This window comes from Centroberyx gerrardi, chromosome 3, assembly GCF_048128805.1.
Source record: "Centroberyx gerrardi isolate f3 chromosome 3, fCenGer3.hap1.cur.20231027, whole genome shotgun sequence".
NCBI lineage: Eukaryota > Metazoa > Chordata > Actinopteri > Beryciformes > Berycidae > Centroberyx > Centroberyx gerrardi.
In genome coordinates this window covers 7,448,948-7,471,694 of record NC_135999.1, presented here as the reverse complement: position 1 = coordinate 7,471,694, position 22,747 = coordinate 7,448,948, and the positions used below count along the sequence as shown (strand labels likewise).

Genomic DNA, 22,747 nt, shown 5'->3' with positions numbered 1-22,747 from the left:
CTTCTGCTGCTGGACAATAAATGAGAAGTGCACCAGTGTGTTAGACACTAAGGTCCTCTTGTGGTTTGCATGGAGCAAACTGGAAACTGTGAGCTCTGTCATAACACATATTGGCAGTTTGGTGATTCGTCAATGGCTGCCAGATCTCTGGAGCAGCTGTGACATTTCTGAGGCAAATGCAGCTGCAGTGAATCAAGCCTGTGTTCATCTAGATTGCCATAGCAGGGAAATGAGGACTCAATGCTGCTCTGCCAAGTATATTTATCTCAATCAGTAAAACATGGGGCTTTTGTTAGTTTTAAATAGATTGCTAATAATTGCCACACCCACGCCTCTCTTTCAGAATAAAAGGCACAGCCTCATCCAGCAGTGGCACTATTTTTTTCATACAACTTTCAATAAAATGTAATATTTGCAATATTATCTTTCATAGACTTTGAATCTCACTGTTTCTAGGAGGCACTGCTATATTCATGTTGATAGACTGGTGGTCCCTATAATGAAATAAAGAGCTTAAGGTCAAAAGCAAAGGATATGAAATGTATCCCAAAATAAATACGCACAAACTTTAATAAAACCTTTTTATTGTGTTTGTCAAAGTCTGGTTGCCAGACAAAACATACAAAAGTTACCATCATTCAGTTTCTACCGCACATTTATGCATTTCTGTGCAATTCTGAGAATGTTTACATGGATAATTCTATCACCTACTGTCCAGTAAAGCAAATCATATCTGGGTCAGAGTAACAGAAGTCAACAACATAAATATATGACTTGGTAGGGGTTAAGTAATTCAATTATATACAACAGCTTAACTCACAAAAAATATACAATACATCAAGGCAAAAACAACCGTTGCTGCATCAATTCTCCCAGTCAGTCAAAAGTCCAGTTTTTATGCAGACAAATATTTACAGATGTCTGAATGTGTTCAACGCACAATATTTGAGTTCCTAACACAATTAACAAGTATTAAAGTAAAAGGAGTCATATTAACTTCCAATCACAAAAAAAAAAATGTTTCCATTCCTTAATAGCTCAGCTGGAGCTGGAATTGATGACGTTTGTGCACTGAGGCTCACAGAAGGACCCGAAGCGCCCGTAGATGTCTTTGGCTCGGACAGCGAAGTGGTAAGTGGAGCCAGACTGGAACTGGGTGAGCGTACAGGCCATGGGCAGAGGAAGGGCCTTCACCTCCCCGATCTTCTTCCAGTGCTGCTGCGCCGCGTTGCTGCTTGAGTTGTCTTGGTGGAAGGCATAGAGGTGATAGCTGTCTACAGATGCGCAGGTCCGATCAGTTTCTGCCACGCACCAGGACAGCACGATACCCGTCTGGCTCGGCACCAGCTTCAGCTGGGGCTGCTGAGGGAGGGAGGTCTGGGCGGCCTCTGGGGGCAGGCGGCCTGGGGGTGGGGGTGCAGTGGGGAGAGGGGGCAGGGCCATGGTCGGGGCCCGGGTTGGCGTAGTAGTGGTTACAGCACGGGATTTCATTGGAGAGTCCTACAAAATGAGGAAACAATTGCCATTAATTATTGCTCTGACAAATCTCTCTGGGTAAATATGATTACAATCACTATTTCCTTACAGGATTTTGGAAATCTACCAATTGAAGCCTTGGCAAGTCTCATGTTAAAATGATTTTTACAATCAAAAATTTAAAAGGGGGGCATTCTCTTTTGGTGGCAGCCTGATAATCAGCCTGGCAGCCTAAAATCCATTAGTTTCATGTATGCTCGCGTATGCAAGGAATATTTACCTCTGACTAAAGGGACAAATTTGGTTTGTGTAAAACATGTAAAGTGCAGTTCTTAATCCTCACCAATGGGGGGCGGTGGTGGACTGTCAGTTGAGGATTGCTTGAGTTGCTAGAGTTCTGATTGCTTTGCGGGGATGACCTTGCTCCAGCACCTGAAAGACAGAGGACAAATGTCAAAATTACAGATGTCTGCATATTTGGCAGAAACACAGTAAAAAGATGTGATCACTGTCTTAATTACGTGTTTATTTTGTAATTCCTCTTAACGAGGCAATGATTTGTCTCATATTAGCAGCTAAAGATCCAGGGTAAAGTGGCAAGCATAGGTTTGTGTTTACGCACACACTCGCATGCACTCAGTATAGTATGATGTGAGGGGCCTTACTGGTGGGAATGCTGACCACTGGGTGTGGACGCTGGGTAGCTGGGGTAGTTGCAACAGTGGCACTCTTTACTCCAGTCACTGTGGAAAGCATAGTAGATAATCAGAATAGAATATTGCTTTTCAATACATTATACTTTCAGGAACGAAAACAAAGCATGAGATGAACATCTATTTTAGCACAGGGGGAGAAACAATTGCGGCTCAACCTTACCTTGCACGTCATCGTCATCCTCAGTGAGGTCTATGACAGAGCCTTTAGGACGCGCCCCTGGGGCAGCTGCTTTGGCTGGAGTAGACCCTGTAGCCTGGTTATCTGAAGCAAGAGAAACAATTTTGATTAAGAAATCAAAAACAGAAAAAGATAGCTCACCATTCTTTGGTCAAAACAAAGATAATGGAGCAGGAAACACAAATTTGGTTTCTATTGATATGATTATGCTTTGAACACTAAAGCTAAAGAAGGTGTGGAGAAAAAACGAAAGCCCGCATGAAAGTCGGCTGCCAAGTGAGCCAAAGCGCCAGTGTGGCTGCCTGGGAAAGTTACAGGTACTGTGTGTCTGTATCCTGCAGCTCTGCATGCACAGTGTGGGTTTTTTTTTGTCTTTTGTTTTTTTTAGACCGACCAACCAAAAGAGTGACTTATACCAGCTGCTGGTCGCAGCTAAAAAACTATTTCAATAGCTCCAAAGACCGCACCCATGTCAACTACAGCACCCCCACCTGTCTTTGAGGTCATAGATGTCCCTTGCGGGGGTCCTGGAGCAGTGGAACCTGTTGCTGCTGGTCCAGAGGTTGCAGGTGAAGAGGTCGAAGACATAGCTCCTGCTACGGAGACGGACTGAGCCGGGGTCCTGGCTGTGGTCACCGACACCCCGGCGTTGGGAGTAGTTATCCCCCCGGCGCCCCCCTGGTACACGGCCCGGGCGAGAGAGATCTGCGCGGGGGACATCTGCCCGGTGGAGGCCTGCAGGGCTGGGACAGTGATAGCTGCCTGGGAGGAGGCTGTTGTGGTGGTGGCAGGAGCAGGCTTGAGTATAAAGGTGGCGGTGGTTGTAGTGGTTTTGGCCTTGTTGAGCGAGTTGGCTGCCGACAAAGAGGAGACAGGAATGTTGACCAGCGTCCCCGTCTGGCCGTTGGTCATAGACAGAGGCAGCTGGATGAGGAGCGGCTGGCCCGTAGCCATTATGCCGCTCCCGGGGGCCGTCTTCAGCAGCAGGGTGCCCGTGGGACTCTGGGTGGTGATGCCGGCGGCCAGGGTGGAGGCAGCGTTGGAGGCGGAGGTGATCAGCTGGAGGATGGGAGCCTGCGACACCATGGCTGTAGAGGTGGACGTGGGGACTGGGATTGGCTGAGCTGTCGGAGCTGGAATTGATGGGGAAAACAGAAAAAAAGGCTGGGTTCAGATGATGAGGTGTCACTGGGGCCTTCAAATGAATGGCATGCTGTGTGCCATTCTATATCCATCTGTTATGAATCCGTCACTTGCAATCAATTGAGAGGTGTAGGTACCATACCACAATCTGTTAGGTATCCTATTCATCTTCAGATAACAAAAATATTAAAAAGTAGAGGCAGATCATTTCATCATTATCTCATCCATAAGAAAAGGTCAACATCACACTGAAGCCAGCAAATGGGAATCACACTACTCACCAGTTGTACTGGTCGAAGCAAGGGTTGTTGTAGTCTGCTTTATCTCCATAGGAGTCCGGACTGGCCTGTTTAGAAAGATTGCTTATGCTTAGAGTTGTTTATATCCACAACAGTATGGCACTCGAAGAAGATGACTGAACGTGGGAAGGTGTTGAATTCCAATTTATTCCATTCTCTGTAATCTTTGAACAACATGTGGCATGTTTCCACCTCAAGATTAAAGTTAAAATATGTCTCTGTTTTCATTAAAGCGCTTAGCAGTATGCAAGTAGTAGTTCACTTAATTCATGTATGGAGCCAAAATCCACAAATCTTGTTTGGTTTGAACTTTATTTTGACGAGCGCTGTGGAGAGTCTAAGTACAATGAGAATGATAATTAAACAACATCATATGTTTTAATAATTTCAATGACGCAATCATGACAATTGTCCCAGTATGCTTTCGTTCTTATAACAGAAGAATGTCAAGAAGATGATATGGAAGGTCTTCCATCGCAATCCCGAAAAAATTCCGGTCTTCTCTTCACTCGCATTATTTCATTGATAGAGTCGCGAATCTCTCTCCAGCTTTCACAGGACAGTTCAGTGAATCGACGCTCGATGTACATCCTCAGTGTCCTCCTTACGTTTCTGGGCAGTGCATCCTTGCCCAATAAGCCAACATAGTTGACCTTTGAGACCCACTCACAGTAGATATCATAGGGCACTAAGTTGCGGAATATGTAAGAGGCGTAGCGGTCAGGCCTGGGCTTCCCTGAGCTTCTCTTGCAATTATGGTACAGCACTCTCTCCAAGTGGGAACTGATTGAGCGGAGATTGATGTCTGCTCGGCATTTCCCTTCGCTGTTTTCTGCCAGCCGTTTTGCCATGGCAATATGGCGCGGAACAAGCAGATCTTCTTCCTCTTCCTCCTCCTCTTTATCTTCCTTCGTTTTCTTCTTGACTGACAGTGCAGGTGTCTTACCAACAGAGGGCGCCATTCCCTCACTGGGCGCCTCAGGCTGCGGCTCCACTGTCTGCCGACGGAGCACGCTGTTGGGAGGAGAGGTGCAGTTTTAACTACACTCTGCACTGCCTGAGGTAACGCTCAGGCTTCACATTGTAGAACGTCACAAGACTCGGGACCTGGACCCATGCGGGGTTACTTTGCAGGTGCAAAACACAGACTGGGAAGTGTTTGTTTATTCCAAACCAGTCTTAATAAGAAATATTTTAAGTGAAGTACGGAGTTTAAAAAAAGTTGATCCTGACAAACCGAACAAGGGCCATGAAAACTTGGTTTCCAAAAAGTATGGTTTTGGAGGATGTAAGGATTGAAGTCTTTATTCTGTCTCCATTAGATTTCAATCCAGTCTCTAGTGATTACAGATAGCAATCCGGGACAATGTCAAATATTCACGCTGTGAACGGCTCCGTGTGTAGTACTGGCTTCAGTCCGGTATTGTCACGTTCATACAAAGGCCCAATTAAACTGACACACAATACCAAAGATCACACAGTGCTGTATGATTTTAGGACAACATCTTTAAACACATTTATGCTGGAAATTTTGATAAATGAAAATATTCCGTCAGGTGAGGGAATGGTCTGGAAAACATTTGAACTTGCAATGAACAAAAACCTTGAAAACCTGACTGCTAAATTCAGAGGTCCACAGATATACTGTCATTGACAGGCTTCTAGGTGAGGAATTATTATAGGCACAGACACACACTTACCGTTGAGTTGGAGGGGTGTTTGCAGCAGCAGCGGTCTTGGCAGCAGTGGCGGCAGCAGCAGCAGTAGCAGCAGCGGCGGCAGCAGCAGCAGCAGCAAGCACCTATAGAAATAAGACAGTACGCTGTCAGTAAGAACATTTTCACACATTTTCATTTGAAAACCAGAAACACGAATCTTTCTTAGAAAAGTAATAAAGTGAAAAGGAAAAATAGAATTTCTTACCTCCTGTTTTCTTTTGTTCTCCGACGCCTGATTGGCCTCTCCAAACTTCTTTGCTAGTCGGGCAATCTTGGCCTAAAAAACAGCAGAGGAGGTAGACTTAAAATTTGGGCTTTACTAGCCGTAAGGAGTGAATTTTAACAGTTCCTAAACTACCAAGCACAAGTCAGTAAAATTTTCATTTTGCAATTTTATGTTAGGCTACAAAAAAGGAAAAATGTGTTTTTACATGAGGAAAATGAAAGAGAATCTACTTACTTGGAGTGAGTTAAGGGTGGTCTGGTGTTTCGTGGCACAGTCGATCTTATCTACTCTGTCCTTAAGCTCTTGCAAGCTTTTGTCAAAAACCGTTAGCTGCAAGACCCTCAACCGTTCTTCCACTAACTGTTGCACAACCTGGGGAATAAGGTCAGACAAAAAGGCAAAAATGTGAACTTAATGTACAGGCTGCTGCACTCACACAATGAAATACTTCGATATCTACTGGCACTGAGCTCAGTTAGCCTACACTTTAGAATAAAATGGTTAGGTGCAGTAGGATAGATTCATACAAACCTTTTCAAGTTTAAGGCGACTGCTACCTTTCGCAGTAATTTTCAGTTCCAATTGCGCTTCCAGCTCCACGCCGTCCACCTTGGGCCTCTTCCCGTCCCTTTCCACTGTCTTTCCGTCTTTTTCAGAACCCTCCGACAAAGTGCGCTTCAGTCCCGAGGTGGAGCCCTTCTCTTGCACTGCTGTAGGAGCAAAAAAGGACGTCAGTGATAAATTGCTTACTGCGTGTCAATGTCCTAACAGTTAGCGACCTGAGTACACTGGTGTTTTGTTGGGATGTTTTTGTACTTTCCAGAGTTGAGAAGTAATTAATGTAAAGTAATTAGTTCTTACAAAAATACAAACATGGACAATGTGATACAGCACGAGTTTGAAGCTGTAGCATGTTTTTTCATTGTTCATAAACACTAATGACATCCATGGATCCATTTATAATAGCTTTGAGGTTCATTCCCATTTCTCTCAAGTTTACTCCTTAATCTTGCTGCATTTTCTCCCCACAATTTACAGGCTACTATCCTATACAAGTTATTCACTGCCCTGAATCTTTTGTGTTTACTATGCTTTTTATAAAAAAATATAATGTTCATAATTTATTTTGTTTTAGGTCAGTCTCAGTCACTCTCAGTTGAAGTTGGAGCCAAACAGGATGACAGGATGAAGATGGATTTGCTCAGATTTCAAAAAGGACAGCAATAGCTTTGAAGGGTTTCTCCTGTATTTTCACCATCCAAATTTAAATGGACTGAGTGATAACATATGTTGTGGGAGTAGGCTTCCAGGAGATCATCATCAAAACGAAAGGCACAGGAGGAACAAGCACAACGCCATTTGCTGTAGAAACAACAAGCAGACCTAGTTGCTGAAAATTTGCAACATCCTAATGATTTATGTCCGCATTTTTTCACCTTTATCACAGAAAACCAGTTGGCATGAGTACAAACCATCTCTTTAGTGACACAAGCCTATTCTTATGGGAAAGTTTGATAATTCTCTCGGACCTTTAAGCATTGACAGATTGGGTTCCTATCTGGAACCAGGGCCACAGTGAAATAACAGACATATCTGATCTCTTAGTGGTATTCCTTTGTATTACCCCACAAGTTTGACATCCCAGACTCAGGAAAAATAATTTTTCATAAGGTAGATTTTTTTTTTCTTTCACTTTTAGGGTAGTAATTTAATTTCTTTCTTTGTGAAATAGTTAGCAGTGTGGTAGACCACAATTTCAGAGTAATTTCTCCAATGCTGGTAATTTTTACTTGCACATAAATCCAGCTACAATGTTTATTTGATACAGTCTTATGTGCAATATCTTCAATACACAGAGATATCATCTTAATATTGTAGATGAAGAGATTCTCCTGTATCACTTCACAGCTAAAATGCCAACTATGTTGGTAAAAATTTGAATATTGTACAATTCTTCAAAAATAATTAAAACGTGGGTGTCCTGGTGGATCAGTGGTCTAAGATGTGTAAAAAGGTGTGTAAGGTATGACGTCCTGGGTTCGAATCTGGCCCAGGACATTTTTCTCATGTCATCCCCCTCTCTCTCCCAGTCTTTTCTGTCTCCCTCTACTTTCATCTGTCTAATAAAGGCAAAAATGCCAAAGGAAAAAAAAAAGATCTTTAAAAATAAAAAATAAAATGTAACACTTAAATTAATAAATTCATATTTTCTTTTTAAAATCTTTTTTTTTAATTCAGCTTTGAAATATATTATTCCAGTGCCTTAGGACAGTTTAGTCTTTAGCTTTGAAGTGCTGGCACTTGTATTATAAAATGCACATTTGGATGCAAAAGTTTGGTCAAACATATGAGTTATTGTTACACTGCTTAATACTTGCTACTTAATGGGACATGTGAAAGTTTACTTTGTTTTTCGCAGCTTATATAACGTAATCATTTTGGGGGATTAATTTCAAGGACTTGAAGAAATATGTGTTTGTATTTGTAGTGTCAGCAAATGATATCTCTTTACCAAGTAGCACCAAGTATAGAGTAATAATTAGACAAAACATTTTTTAACTGAAATAAAAACAACTCATTATTATTGAGCATTTAAGGACCATGTAGCAATTTCCACTGAGGCTGTATTTTAGAAATTAAAAGAAAAACTCAACTTAGGCTAGAATTCAAACGCAGAGTTTTTGGACATAGAGTTCCATTTCTATTCTACATTGGTTAAAATGGAGCAGGAAGTACGTAACTCTCAGAATTGAAAAGATCTTGAATGATGATGACATTGAATACTAAATGTTGGTTCATTTTTCCTTTGAATTTCTTCTAAATTAAAAGTATTATGTATTTGTAAGGAGTAATTATCTTTGGAATGTTTGACAATTTAGCCCCACTCTTTCATACCTGTGTCAGACGGTGGAGTGGAAGAAGGGCGAGATGGCTTTGTGGATTGTCCAGCTGCGTTTTTTTCCTTTTTTGTCTCTACTTTCACCGAGTCCACCTCCATCTTCTCCACCTTTACTGACCCTTGCTTCGCCTCTTGTTTGTCATCCTTCACCTCTTCCTTTATGTCCTCCTCCTCCTTGATGTCGGGGTCCTGCTTCGGAACCGTGAGAGAAGAGGGAGGAGCTGGACGAGATGAGGAAGAAGCGGGAGTAGATGTGGCGTGAGGAGAGGAAGCAGAGGTGGTGGCTTTGGGGGAAGGAGGCTTCTCTACTCGTCGTTTGGCTGTGGAGGCCTCGGGGGCCTTTGCCTCTGTAGTGTCCTTATCCATTTCCATGGGTTCTGTGCAATCAGACTTTGTCCTATGGTCCTTGTCTGACTTTTTGCCAGATACTGCAGGTGAGGCAGGTGAATATGGAGCCAAACCTTTAGCAGAATCCTTGACAGAATCCATAGCTGGTCCCTCTGTTGTAGTGTGTGTCTCCTGAAGAAGAGAATACATGGTTAATTACAACAAGGCACTGGAAATACCTGTGGTTCTTGGACTAATCAATCCAAAATTCAGCCATTCCCCTATTAGTACTCGTTTTTTTCTCTTTAAATGGGAGAACTCCATAAATATGTATTTAATCTTTATTCTGCGTTACACAAACATTTTCCAAAATCTCAGCATTTACCTCTTTCTTTTCCATTTCTGCGACCGCCTCTGGGTCTTTTTTCTGGCCTTCCTTGGCCTCTGTTGGCGCCGAGGCAGGGCAATCGTTTGACGAGGACGGTGAAGACCCTTTCTTCCCTTCCTCCTCCATCTTTTTCAGTTCAAAGTTTAGAGAGTGGAATGGCGATATGGGAGAAGTAGGCGTCTCTTCCTTGGCTTTTGGACTTTGCGAAGAGGGCGGCGATGGGGACAAATTTAGGGACAGGGAAGGAGCAGGGGAGCCCCGAGAGGCTGGAGAGACAGGAGACGCCGCATGGGGGGAGTTTGAGTCCAAGGTGTTGTTTTGCTCTTTGTCCGCCACTTTTTGCCCGTCCTCTTTGTGTGTGCCGTTCAGCAGAGGAGGAGGAGACGGATTGGACAAAGACGAAGCCCCCGTCAACAAGGTGTTGTGAAGAGTCTCCAGTTGCTGCCGATCACTGATCTTCATGGTTTTCCTGGCACGGAAAATCTTCTTCTTCTCCTCTGCCACAACAACTTCCATTTTTACCTGCAGAGGGACAAGGAGAGATCAGATGCTATCCAATGAAACTTGGAAGGATCTACAAAACCACCGTGATAGCTAGGGGAGTAAACAGCACTGCCTCTCCCGCCTATGAAACTGTCCTGGATTGTACGTACTGCATAGCAAAGATGTGACTGCAGAGCTTCAGAGGAAACACTAGAGGTCACTGTGGAGCCCTAGGGCTTCATTGTTTGTTCTGTTCTGGAAGGTTCTTTTCCCACTGACGTCTGCATACCAAACCAGTCTGTTCCACAAGATTTTCACAACAGATTTGACTCAGACTCTTGTGAATCCAAGCCATTTCTCTTCACTAAGGATCTCTGGTGTATTTACACATATCTGTCCTGAGTGCCAAAGCCAAGACACAGCTCACTGTGTCAATAACCCTTTTTAATGTTAGTCAGAACAGCTTGAACTGCCCTGGCCAATTCCCCTAGCCTCAGTTTTCTGATTAGCCTAAGGATTTCAAGTGTACCTGAGCCCTGATCCAGAGCACGGAAATGACATTGTAGTTAACAGCAGCAGCATTTCCCAACCCTCCCTGCCGTCTGCCTCCCATCCCCCCCATGTTCCTATTGGTCACATCCTCAGCGAATCAGAGCTGCCAAATTGAGGCTGTGCTGGCAACAGTAAAGAGGTTATGCAAAAGGTGAAGGATTTTTCCGTACATAGTTTTAACTGTCGCACACACTGTAGTTTTGGGGCTAGTTGCCACATTTTATGATACAAGACTACATGCAGGAAGTAGTCTGATGTAAGAAAGCTGTGTGCTGTAGGAAAATTAGGCAAGTTCTCATTTTGCATTCAGTGGTAATCCGGACATGTGGTAGTTACATCAAATAACATACATTGCATACAATTTCATTAAATCTTCAATGAATAGCTCACCTTTAAGTGGGAAGGTTCCTGACCATGGATTTAACACCAAATTCTTCAATAACCTAGGGGAAAAAAACAAACAAGATGCATTTTATATTTAATTTGGTATCGTACTACCGCTTCAAACTATGGCTACAAGATCAGCTATGTATAAAATCCACAGACCTTCCATGTTAAAGATTCACCCTTAATTGATCACTTATGATTTTAGCAATCTATCTATCTCTATCTCTTTAGCACAACAACAGAGCGATGCTTTGAGCTGCAATTCAGAGCCAGGGATTTAGAGGAGATATTTGATTGGGGGTCACGATGAATCTCATCAAACTGCAAATATAATTATATAGACGACAATCAATGTCCATCATATTTATCAAATATTTACATACAGGCCATCCATCTTAACACAAAAGCACTACTAGCAAATTGTCAGTTCTTTTTGACAAATGCCGTGATAACACTTTTTAATCGAGATATTTTTGGCCACAATAATTGCAACATGAAAATTTGATACTGGCCCACGCTTACTCAGTACTAATATTACAAAGCGTGATTAAAACTAAACAAAAAAAAGGGGGTGAAGAAAAAAGACACCGAACATGAGGCTTTAAAAGTGATTACTCATGTGATTTTAGGGGAAAGACATGGAATCTATACAAGGTCAAATGACAGGCAAAAGAAAACAGCTTCTTGCCATGATTACGACTCACTGCTGCCACTTTGCTGACAGCTAAATACAAGACCAGGAAAAATGGCTTTCCAGAATAATGGACAGAGAAAGAGGCAAGTCAAACTACAGGAAAGAAGCTTTCAGATAAATCACTTTACTAGACATATTTTAGTGAATGTGAGATGAAGGTCAAGGAGCCACCGCAAGAGTTTGTCTTTTCAGTGAACATGTTAACCAGGTTTTCGAGATAGACCAGTCCGTCTGTTACTAGACGTCAAATGACATTATGCACATACAGTATATATTTAAGGTTGGGGCATATGTTACTGTATGGCAAATAAATAAGTGGCGAATGCGTAGGCATCAGAGTAGACACAGAATAGCACAGAAAGAAGCTAAAAAGAGATCATAATATTGACTAAAGAAATCTTTAAACTCTGTTATCAGATGAGAGCGATGACCTGCTTCAGTTTTACACTGTAAAGTTGGTTTGAGGCACAGCTATGTTGTTACTTCATTGCTGCACTATAAGACTGCACTTGACAGAGCTATCAGAAAAGACCTTGTTCTCCCACACCTGTTTGATTTAGTTTGTATATTTTGCAACTTGACAGGCTGTGACATGAGCCTAGAAATGCACAACATTAACCAAGCAGACTGCTGTGAATTGAACGTACACTTTACACTGTATGTAAAGCTGTATGTAAAGCACACTGAGCTGCTGGCTAGATACACACGACATTGTTAACAATGCCTAATCTCTTAGCAAGCAAGGTTTATACGCATGCTTCCTGTTTAGATTAAAAACTGTCTAAGTGGTATTTCCTTCAACTCTGAAGATATTTCACCATCACTGCTTAAAAAATAACCTGAAATCAACATAATGTAAATGGTCCACAACAATTCAGGAGCAGTGTATATTCTCAGCATGCTCACTTCACATTCCACTGTTACTGCACACTGCGCGGCGCGCAATCTCCCCCTCCCCCACCCTACGGTTTCATTAACTGCGCCTGGATTCACTGCAGAAACTCAAAATGGCCGTCTGCTCTGCTGTATGCAGGCAGGCTGAGCTCTCAGTAGCTAGCTGAATAGGATTCTATGTCAGCACCAGATATATCAAGTTGCACCATCACCCTGTTCATTAATAATTTGCTCTTGATCTTGACTATATATGGTGAGGCTTCAGCTATATTTACATGGGTAAACAAAATGTAGCATATATAGTCTTCATTATCCTAAACAAAAATGTTAATTAAGCTACAGTTTAGCAATTCTCTCACAAAACTGATCAAAATGCTTACGCTCCATTTGTCCATCCCCACAGCTCCAATAATCCAAGTTACAGCTAATCCTCAACCAGTTTCACTGCAATGGCTGATTATTGCAAGATATAGAAGACGGTTATGGTTGTGGTTATGGTTATTATATATATATATATATCCCTATTTTAACTGTCCAGCATTGTGGTAAAAATAAGCATTCATTGATTGAAGATTCTATTTCTTTTTTAGGAGCTTATGCCACGATACCTCAGATCATCGGCCCATATTTGGCATTAAGGCTTTCTGCAGCTACATCAGTCAGTCCTCTGCTGACTGGCTCTGACAAACCCAGAAAACAGTCATTACAGGTGTCAAATGAACACGAGACGGCTGGGTGTGGCATTTCATGAGTACCTCAAGCGATGTAATTACAAAAAAAACAAAAACGGTTGAGGCAATTAAATGATTCACCAAAATTATTATTAGCAGCAATCATCACTCCTGCCGAGTAGACAGCGTAAATGCCAATAGACTATTCACATGGGTGTTTACACTCCAAGAAACTAAATTTGCTAAAAGTCAGATAAAGTTTTAGGCATATTACTTTACAAAACATAAGCCGAGGACAGACAAAATGTTGTCTCAGGGGTTGCCACAGTGTACCGGGGATTAAAACTTATTCCTGCATGGGTCTGAATTCCACCCCAGACTATGCTGCTCGACTCGTATCGCTTTTTGTTTCTGGTGATACTCCACTGACTGCTGACAAAAAAGTTGAGTAGACTCCTGTCCCCTCTCCCCCTTTATATTATTACTATATTTTTCTCTTAGATGTTAGATCTTAGAGATGTTGTCTTTCTCAAAATTCATCCTTCTTCTGTCAGTATTTTCACCCACTGCATTCAACTGGAGTCAACTCAACACAATCCTTAGGTGCTCTGATTTCAGGCATAGATGAGAGGGACTTCACAACTTCCAAGATGTTTAAAATATTGATTTTCGGCTTTAAATTATTGCTCGGACTGTTTGTGTTTGTTTACTGAAGTAGTGCCAAGCTTCTCAGTCAAGCTTTGATGACCGGGTCTGCCATGTCTGAGAAGGAATTGCTTTACATATGCCTTCATGCTACAGCAGCACTCAGAAACAGCAAAGGAGAGATATCCATCTTCACACTTCTGATCTCCTGACAACTTATATTAGCACAGTCGGTGCCAGTTTTCCTCATTGTCTCTGAGAAGTTTTCCTCTGCGCTCCATTGGTTCAACATCAATGTATCGGTCATCGAGTTGCTGGTCAAGGCCTCAACATTGCACTATCTGTCAAATTGCATGTGACCTTCTTCCAAACCAAAGTATTTGGAGAGCAGGGTGGTGCAGTGAGTAGGGAGACAGTCCTTCATCACAAGGACTCAAGTTCAAGCTTCTGTGACAGCAAACATCCGCCCTGCTGAAGTGTCCTTGAGCAAGAAAGGGATTCCACACCAGCTAGAGGTGCGCTGCTCTGTAGCCGACCCTGCACTCCAACCTCCCTGTGGAGGGGGGCGATCCAAAGGGGAATTTCTCATTCAGGCATCAACAAAGTATCACATTGCTATTTCAGCTGTGGAAGATGCAACCAAGCTTTGGCAGTATACTCAATGCTGTCCATAATTCACTTTTGACAATTCTGAGCAATATTTACCCAGATCTTGCCCAACAGGATATTCAAGGCTATTCTAGAAACAATACACTTATGTGCCAAACGTGCACATGTTCTGAACCTCTGAGTAGCACAAAGTCAACTTAAAAACAAGCTCTGCTGAGCCTAATTCAAACTCTCCATTGGCTGCTCATTCTCCGTAGTCAGAAATTTGTACAACCTATCTTTCCCTGGTAAAGACAAAACTGCATTGATGGGTTTCTTGTCTATGAACATGTTTGACTGAGTCAGCTATCCTTCCACAAGAGTGCACCACTCTTTGCGTTTGTGCTCTTGTGTGCCACAGAACACCGTAAATACGTTATAAACCCAAAGTATATCACAAGTCAGAAGCCCTTTCTGTGTGAGACATATCGCTGTTATCAGGTGAAAACCCTGTATCTCCAAAATGTAGAAAGAAAAACTTATGGTTGTGGAATTCTACACCCATAGAGGAGCATGTAATCCTTCAACTGAAGTTAAAACATGAAAATCATCATCATTAGGAACAGCATCTATCCTAAATCAAGCTATGGAGTTTTGATGAAGCATCATCCACCCCAATACTGGGTTACCTTGTGCTGCTGACCTGAACATTTTAATGAAACTTCACCCAGAAACAAAGGTCATAACAAAATTGCATTTCTAGACAAACTGCTGGATAGCATCTTCCCACATCAACATGACTAAATCTAACACTTGGCTGGCATGGCTAACAAGTGTTAGACTGAAACAAGTGCACCCCCTGTGTCACACACAGTGCTGCAGGTAAGAAGCGTCTCTCTGTCCATGTTATTGATGTAATTAGGCTACAGGTGGCATCATTTAAAAATCTGTCAATCAGCTGTCCAATTAATGAAACCTGACAGCGAATCAAATCATCCCTATTCCTTGACATGTCTGAATTTAACGTTTCCTATCAAGGAACAGAGAACCGAAAACTTTGGCTTCTTGAATTAGCGTAGCACTCTTTAAAAAAAACATCAAAAGCCAAACTTGAAACTAGTCTAAAGCTGCAATAAAAGAAGACACATTAGGTTGAAACAATACAGAGAGAAATGTTTAACATGCTTTAAAAAGAGAGGAAAGTCAACCTTTGACAGGAGGATGTGTGAGATTGAGGCCTTCCGTGTATTTTGCTGATTGAGGGAACAAGCAACGGCTGAGAGGCCAGCAGGAGAAAACAAGAAAGAGAATGGGGGAGGGGACAGTTAGGACTAGTCCATCTTCCTCATTGCAGGGGTCTGTCCTATAAAGGCTGTGTACCTTAAATAAGCCTATGAAGGGTGACAATTACTCACTTAAAAAAGGAAACTCAGTCAGTACAATGCTACTGACACAGCAGAGACTGCTATAATGCATAATGTGAAACACTAAAAACAGAAGTAATCATGTTATTTTTTTTCTTTCAGAGGGTAAAGTTGTTAACTGTCACTAATTGTACCACAAATAAGCATAAATCACGTGCCTGCTCCAGTTGTAAGCAGTATAGTATGGTGATTGCCAATACCAACCCTAGCTAGCAGCGCACAGGCAGAAGGGAAGTGCACTGCACAGCCTGCTACTTAGCAACACCCATCCCCCACTCTAGCAAAACCTCATCCACAGTATGGAAATCCACTGCCGAGCATGGACTAAACCATTCGCACAGAGGACAGGGGGGTTCTCCATTCTACAAAACACCATAGGCACCAAATTTCAACAATCATTTTTCCCCTCTCCACAACTAAGACAGAGGGCTTTTTGCTCCCTGGGATTACCCCTAAAAATGTGCGATGACAATTTTAAACTGGTTTCTGGTGCTGCACCAGTTGAAGTTTATTTTCTCCATAAACAGACAAAAGACACCAATACAAAACCCTGCCATAACTGTAAATCAATCTTTTCAGTGAAAATTATATTGAGTCCTCTGCCTTCTCCACCATCTCTCTCTCTTTCATAGATTTTATCTGAGCTGCCTGCATACATACGAAATGGCCACCAGTGTTGCTATGCGCAACAACACTGAGCACTCGCTACATTAAACTGAGTATCTCATTTCAAGCTCAGCCTACTACTCATTTTCTTCAACTTCACCTGTAAAATGATTATTTTACAATAGATTTTGCTTCTATTTTCCCTTATTGAACTACTGTACACTTAAGGACCTTTATCTTAGTCTCACTAGTGCATTAAGTCTAACATAGACGATGAGATAGGCTGATATGAAAATGCAGGCTAAGCTCATCATTTTGCTTATTTTGCCAATTCCTTGTAGAAGATGGTTTTGCCAGGCAAAAATATCTTCTCCAGAATAGCTGGGGTAATTGCTTGGCCCAACATGCTACGCTGTTGCACTCTTGGCTGTTTCTGGTCCTTTTCTTTCCTGTCTGCTAAAATAAAAAGTAATGAGTAGACTGCGTACTCTTCTTTTGATAAATGCTTTGTCAGAAATGGATTCAAGATTTATTCTCCCTGCTTCCCTCAATATTTTCCAGTCTTCACAAGCTCTGATGTCAGTCAGGCCTTGATGAGAAGCATTCCACAGCTAGCAGCACAATTTAAACTTTAGGGGCGTGATCTCTGTAACACACACACACACACAAAGAAAAAAAAAAAAGGAACACAAGAGGAAGAAACATAGGAAAACAGGAATCTCTATTTGAAATGAATGGGACACGTGGGCCCAAAAATACTGAAAAAATAAAAAAAATAAAAATATATATATCCCTCAGAACCCTTCCCTCTACGCATTATTGCTTCTCCACGAATAGATGGCTCTTTATCGCAAATGTGTTTTCTGTTACGAAGGAGAACAGTTCAACACACAATTTGCCGAATTTCTATTTCCGACCTTGCGAATGTTGAAAGTAAACTATAATTGAAAATCAAATTAACTGGGCCAAACAAAAACTTGCCAATATTCTCTCAAGCAGCTCAATCTCCCTGCCCAACAGATGTGACTTTGCTTCTTTGATGGGAGCAAACACTGACTAAACAGAGCACAAAAATAGTTCAGTTCAACAAAACTATGATGGAAAATATATTTTTAAATGGAAGAAACATTCACCTTTGACAGGAGGATTTGAGAGATTGGGGCCCATTAGAGGTCATACAAATTAGTTTTGCTGGTCAATGGAGCACATGGCTGAGAAGAGACAGAAGTAAAATGCAAAGGGGGAGGAGCCAAGTTCAGACTGTTCTATCTGAGTACTGGCAGGGATCTCTCTCTCTCTCTCTCTTTTTTTTAAAGAAAAAAAAACAGGCCTATTTGTGGTGACAATTACAAACTAAAAAGTAGAAAATGTCAACAGTCTCATAGTGTGCGATATGAAACATTAACCAAAAAAAAAACCAGTAAAATAAATAGTGCAATGTCAACGTTTTAAAGCAGCACAATGTGCACTTTAGTCACAAAGCCTAGCTAGCGGCGCACAGCCAGTGCTGAAGTGCACACCCCCGACACACTCAACCAAGCAGCAGCAGCAGCACCCCCACCCCCACACACACACACACACACACACACTCGGGAACAGCCTCTCCCACAGTCAAACATGGACTAAACCATTCTGATAGGGGGGGTGGGGGGTGGCTTTCAAATCAAGAAGATAAACCAAAATAAAGTATAACAAAGTATCATTCAAGTCATCAAACAGACACAAAATCCAGATTTATATCGCTTTTTTTCTTCCTGGGTTTACACACAAAAATTTGATTACAAGCAGTAGGCTTATTTAGTCAACATTTTGAAATAGAACTGGATACAGGCCAAAGATATATTTTCTCCAGGAACATGAGGGATATAGGTAGGGACTCATGATAAACTATCATTAAATCTGTAAAAACTAACCTAGTGACTCAAAATGGTAGTTGAAAGACAATCTCATCATAAATTGTGCCAAGTGTTTTTTGTTAAGCATTCTTAACATTTACAAGCAACAACCAACGCTTTTTAGCTACACAGACCCTTGCTAGCTGCGCACAGCAAGAAATGAAGAGCACAGCTTGACACACTAAGCAGCCCCCGTCCGCCCTGCCTCTCCCACAGCAGGGAGGTTTACTGCCAAACAGACTGAACCATTCTGACAGAGGGGGGTTCTCCACACCAGAGAGGGAACAGAGAAAGAAACCCTCGAAAAAATGTCAACTTAACTTAAAAACATACATTTTGTCAAGTACTTCTTCTTTTCTTGAGCTTTTTATAAGTGTGGATTAAACACAAAATAGCTCATTAAAAGTAGGTTACTGTCTGCCTATTTGACAAACAAAACAGACACAGACCAAAGAAATGTAATGATAGTTCAAGGAAATGTAGACTGTATATTCATAATTACACTGTAATTTGCAAACTTCACCTCTATGTCTTCACCAGAGACACTGTTGTATGAGTAAATCAAACCTTGCTGTGCGTTCTTTGCCCCTCCCCCTTTCTACTACTGCAGAAACACAAAATGGCCACCAGTGCTGCTGTGAGTAGCATGCAAAGCACTTATCACAGGCAAGTGAATATCCATTTACAAACCCCGCCTACTTTTTTTTCTGGACAACAAATATTCCTATTGAAATCTCCATACTCATAGATTAAAGACCATTATCCTGAATCTTAAGAGTAAACTAAACATACTTATTTCTAACCCTCAAATTTGACTTTGTCATTTCAAATCAATGTTACCTCTAAACAACAGACATACATGTTTTGAATCTCACTGTTGTTATAATGAGCCTATATGGTATGTGCCCACTGTTAAGCAAAGCAAAGTTATGACTGTGAAGTTAACAAAACCAACAAGTTCCACTTTTCTTTCATCTAACCAGGATTTTGTGGCTACATTGCTAAATGTATTGTAGTGCAAAGTCCAGATAACCGGGGTATCATATAATGCAGGAAGTGGTGCAGTGGCTACATCTAGCTGCTTCTCCTGAGACGTGTCCTAACCCCCTAAAGCAACGTGGCAAGCTGAAAACTGGATAGGCAGGACACAGTGCTGCCAATAGCAGTCACACATAGGGGATGCTGTTTGAAAACATGGCTGTCTGGCTTTTTTTATTGTTTTAAACAAACAATAAAAAAAATAACTGCCCTGTTACTATTACCTAATCTTTGATTTTCCCAGTGGAGGCTAAATACTGAGAGGAAAATCACTGTCAGCCAGCGAGAGCAGAGCATGCATTCCAACATTACTGCGCACAATGCGCAGTCTTCCCCTCCCCCACTCTCACAGTCTGCATCTGGATTCACTGCAGCAACTCAAAATGGCCACCTGCTCTGCTGTGCGCAGCCAGCCTGAGCCCTCAGAAGCTAACTGACATATCCAGTAGAACATCATATCGAGTTACAACATCACCACATTACTCAACCTAATTACCTATGGATATAATTGCCTATGTATATCCTTCTCACCTACACATTTAATTTCTGTTTAATGGAAGTACAGCAATATTTTGCCAAATGAAACGATGGCAAATTTCGCACTCTTCTCCTGCAGCACACAGCATTCTTACTTGGCTGTTACATTTATCAGCGCTGCACTTTGTTTTCTTACTATCTGCAAAAAGAATAAAAGCAAATCCTCAGCAAATCCTACCCCACAACACTGGTTTATTGTGTGTGCTGTAAAGGTTTGTTCACCGTTTCCTATTTTTAACATGTGTCAACTTGTTTCTCTTGTCGTCATGCTATGTAGTCTCCATTAGTCATATTGACTAGTGAAATCTTTACATCGACTTGATTGTATATGCTGCCGTTTTTCAAGATGTGTTCACTTCTTTATGGTCTGTCTAGTTTCCATTCATACCCTCTTGTCAGTGCCGACTGGTTTTAATGAAGACCTACTTGTCACACTTGTTTCAATTTTGTCTGGTCGGGTAATCTAGTGAGGGTTTCTGTGCCCGGTTAATAAGACCCACCCAATAAGTAACACAGGCCCTCTATTTAACAAAACCCCAGACTTAATCAAATGTGAAATCTCATAGACCCCATCTGTGACTAATTTCAAATTGATGAATAAATAAATGGATGCAGTGAAGTTATTTTCTCTTGGTGATCTCACTCCTATACAACACTACCAGCGACACTACCTTAGGACTCTATGACAAATTTATTCAAGTAGCTGTAATGTATCACCAAGGGAAACACAATGATACCTGGACTGTAGAGGTGGTAATACTGTACATTCTAGGTAGCTTAATAAGTGCCTTGTGTCACAGACACTCAACAACTTGTGTGGCCATGTGGGCTACATGAGCTCGTGGCTGTCTGAGCCTGTAGCGCAATCGTCTAACCACTGAATATTTGTTTTAATTATTTGAATTTAGGCTATGTGTCCAGCAAGCTAAGGCATATCAGAAACCAATGTAGGCAATATACTGTATATATGTATCTCACAAAGTGGATTATTAGGCAGAGTAAAATTACTTCATACATTTGAAAGCAAACGTCCTCGGGGAGTGCAACCGCTCCATGTCCTCAAACTGTTTATATTGCACTTCACTGCCTCAGTATAAATCTGACTGGTTTTCATGGCCGATAGAGACCTGCACAGAATCCCAAATCAACTACCTTGTACCACCTGCTCGTTTTTTTTTTTACTTTGCTTCATTTACAGATGAGGAACAGGATCATTTTTGCATATAGTCCAGATTATCAAGACAGTTTTATGTCTGCTGCACTCCAACAAACAGGATGCCAGATGGAGCCAAGACTTGGTGTCTAGCCTAAATCTAGGCAGGAGCTGATCACTGACTTTTCCTGAGACATTCCTTCATGTACATGTAGTACATGGATATTTGTGTCCCATTTCTGCCCTGGGTATTTGTTGGGTATATGTTCCTCCTTTCAAACTAGCTGAAAAACCACTACTGGCACAATTGTCTTAATACTATTAAGAAGTTCACTTCGTATAAAAGACTAATCAATCTACAATGGATGGAAATCACATCATACCAATGAATTTAAACACCTAAATGGCTGTAGCTGTTGCCTGTCTTTAGATACTATTAACAGTTTAGACATTTGTTAGAAACTGTATGGAAGTCAGTGTTTTAATAACTTGGTGAAAGAAAAAACAGAACTTAAGGTTGAACAATTAAAACATTACAGCAAAAATACTGTCAAATAAAGCATCATCCTTAAAACAAAAATATAACTAAAACTAAAAAGTCTAAAAGTAGACCTTCCTGGCCTTCCTTTGTTGTAGGAAGGCCAGGAAGGTTGTACGCGATCTGTTTTGGTGTTTTTGCAGTTGAAGGCTAGCAAGGGCTGGGTAGAGGGAGAAAAAAAGGAAGGAAAATAGGAGGGGGGTGGGGGTAGGCTGAACCAGGAGGTTCCATGTGAATCAGGCGCATGGTGATTATTCTTTACCCATGCGCAGCTGAGGGAAACCGTCTCATGGCTACAAAAAAAACAGTATTAACTGTCACACTACAAAATTAACAAAAACCGTCAGGAGGCAAAATAAGGGTAACAGATGTAACCTGGGTTCCCTGAAGAGACAGAAATAAAAATGCTTTGTTGTTACATGTGCAAGGGAAAGATCTTGATGCAGTTGCTCCAAATATTTCTGATTAAACTCTGATAACTTATTCCACATCTTTTGAAGTCACTACAGTTTGAATCAGTCCGTATAAGCTTTAGCTAGCAGCACACAGTCAGAATGGAAGTCCACAGCCTGACAGAGAGCGCCAATACCCCTCCCCCACACCAGCAGTCTGCTCCACAGTCTGGAGTTTTACAGCCGAGCACGGACTAAACCATTGTAGCAGAAGGGTGTTCTCACCAACAAGGGAGGGAGCTAGAGAGGTGAAAGACAAACTCAAAACTATCTAGACTATTGCAGCTCTAAAATGGAAGTTCAAAACCACATTAGCTTATGTAGAGAAGGAAAACCTTTTTAATGGATTTCAGTTCTCCCTTAACAGAGAGAAATCTCACCCTTGGCCCTGAAAGGGCAGCCCAGTCATTTTATGTTTTGTGGGCAATGCTACACACTGCAAAACCTTTTCAAGATAAATGCAGTCACATTCTTTGAGATATCCGATTAACAATATTTTTTTCTTTGTAGCAACAACTCACCTATGTTTCAGTCTAAACATGGCAGTTTTTGCAGAACTTTGTTACATGAATATAAATGCTACTGATGATAGGGGTCATGTTCTAATATAACTAAATTCAGTGCTATAACCTTTTTGCCTCTCATCCCAAAACATACGGTGGTACACTAGAGAAAAAAATTTGATATAAGAAAAACTGATCATTGTTTTCAGTGACAAATTGGTATTCACAGACAGATAACATTTCCATGAGCTTAATGATTTGGATTAATCAACAAGCTAGCCTACTCAACATTTTTCCCCATCCCCCACTCCCTTGTT

The 22,747-nt window shown here is 41.5% G+C and overlaps 1 protein-coding gene across 3 annotated transcripts in view; it reads right to left on the bottom strand.

Moving 5' to 3' along the window:
• Nucleotides 1–583: 583 nt before the first annotated feature.
• Nucleotides 584–22,747, bottom strand: part of atf7ip (activating transcription factor 7 interacting protein) — a 31,828-nt gene continuing 9,664 nt past the window's right edge. Inside the window, exons 1-14 of one of the 3 annotated variants that reach the window (XM_071901820.2) lie at nucleotides 15,493–15,512; nucleotides 10,796–10,848; nucleotides 9,368–9,892; nucleotides 8,652–9,174; nucleotides 6,288–6,466; nucleotides 5,991–6,128; nucleotides 5,736–5,807; nucleotides 5,513–5,613; nucleotides 3,795–3,859; nucleotides 2,862–3,503; nucleotides 2,353–2,454; nucleotides 2,142–2,219; nucleotides 1,820–1,908; nucleotides 584–1,500 (exon numbers count right to left, since the gene is read on the bottom strand). In XM_071901820.2, coding sequence (XP_071757921.2) covers nucleotides 1,039–1,500; nucleotides 1,820–1,908; nucleotides 2,142–2,219; nucleotides 2,353–2,454; nucleotides 2,862–3,503; nucleotides 3,795–3,859; nucleotides 5,513–5,613; nucleotides 5,736–5,807; nucleotides 5,991–6,128; nucleotides 6,288–6,466; nucleotides 8,652–9,174; nucleotides 9,368–9,886 — 2,970 coding nt within the window. In that variant the 5' untranslated portion in view covers nucleotides 9,887–9,892; nucleotides 10,796–10,848; nucleotides 15,493–15,512 and the 3' untranslated portion in view covers nucleotides 584–1,038. Of the gene's footprint in view, nucleotides 1,501–1,819; nucleotides 1,909–2,141; nucleotides 2,220–2,352; nucleotides 2,455–2,861; nucleotides 3,504–3,794; nucleotides 3,860–5,512; nucleotides 5,614–5,735; nucleotides 5,808–5,990; nucleotides 6,129–6,287; nucleotides 6,467–8,651; nucleotides 9,175–9,367; nucleotides 9,893–10,023; nucleotides 10,126–10,795; nucleotides 10,849–15,492; nucleotides 15,513–22,747 lie in introns of those variants that run through there. The other 2 variants (XM_071901819.2, XM_071901821.2) reach the window with 2 other exon arrangements.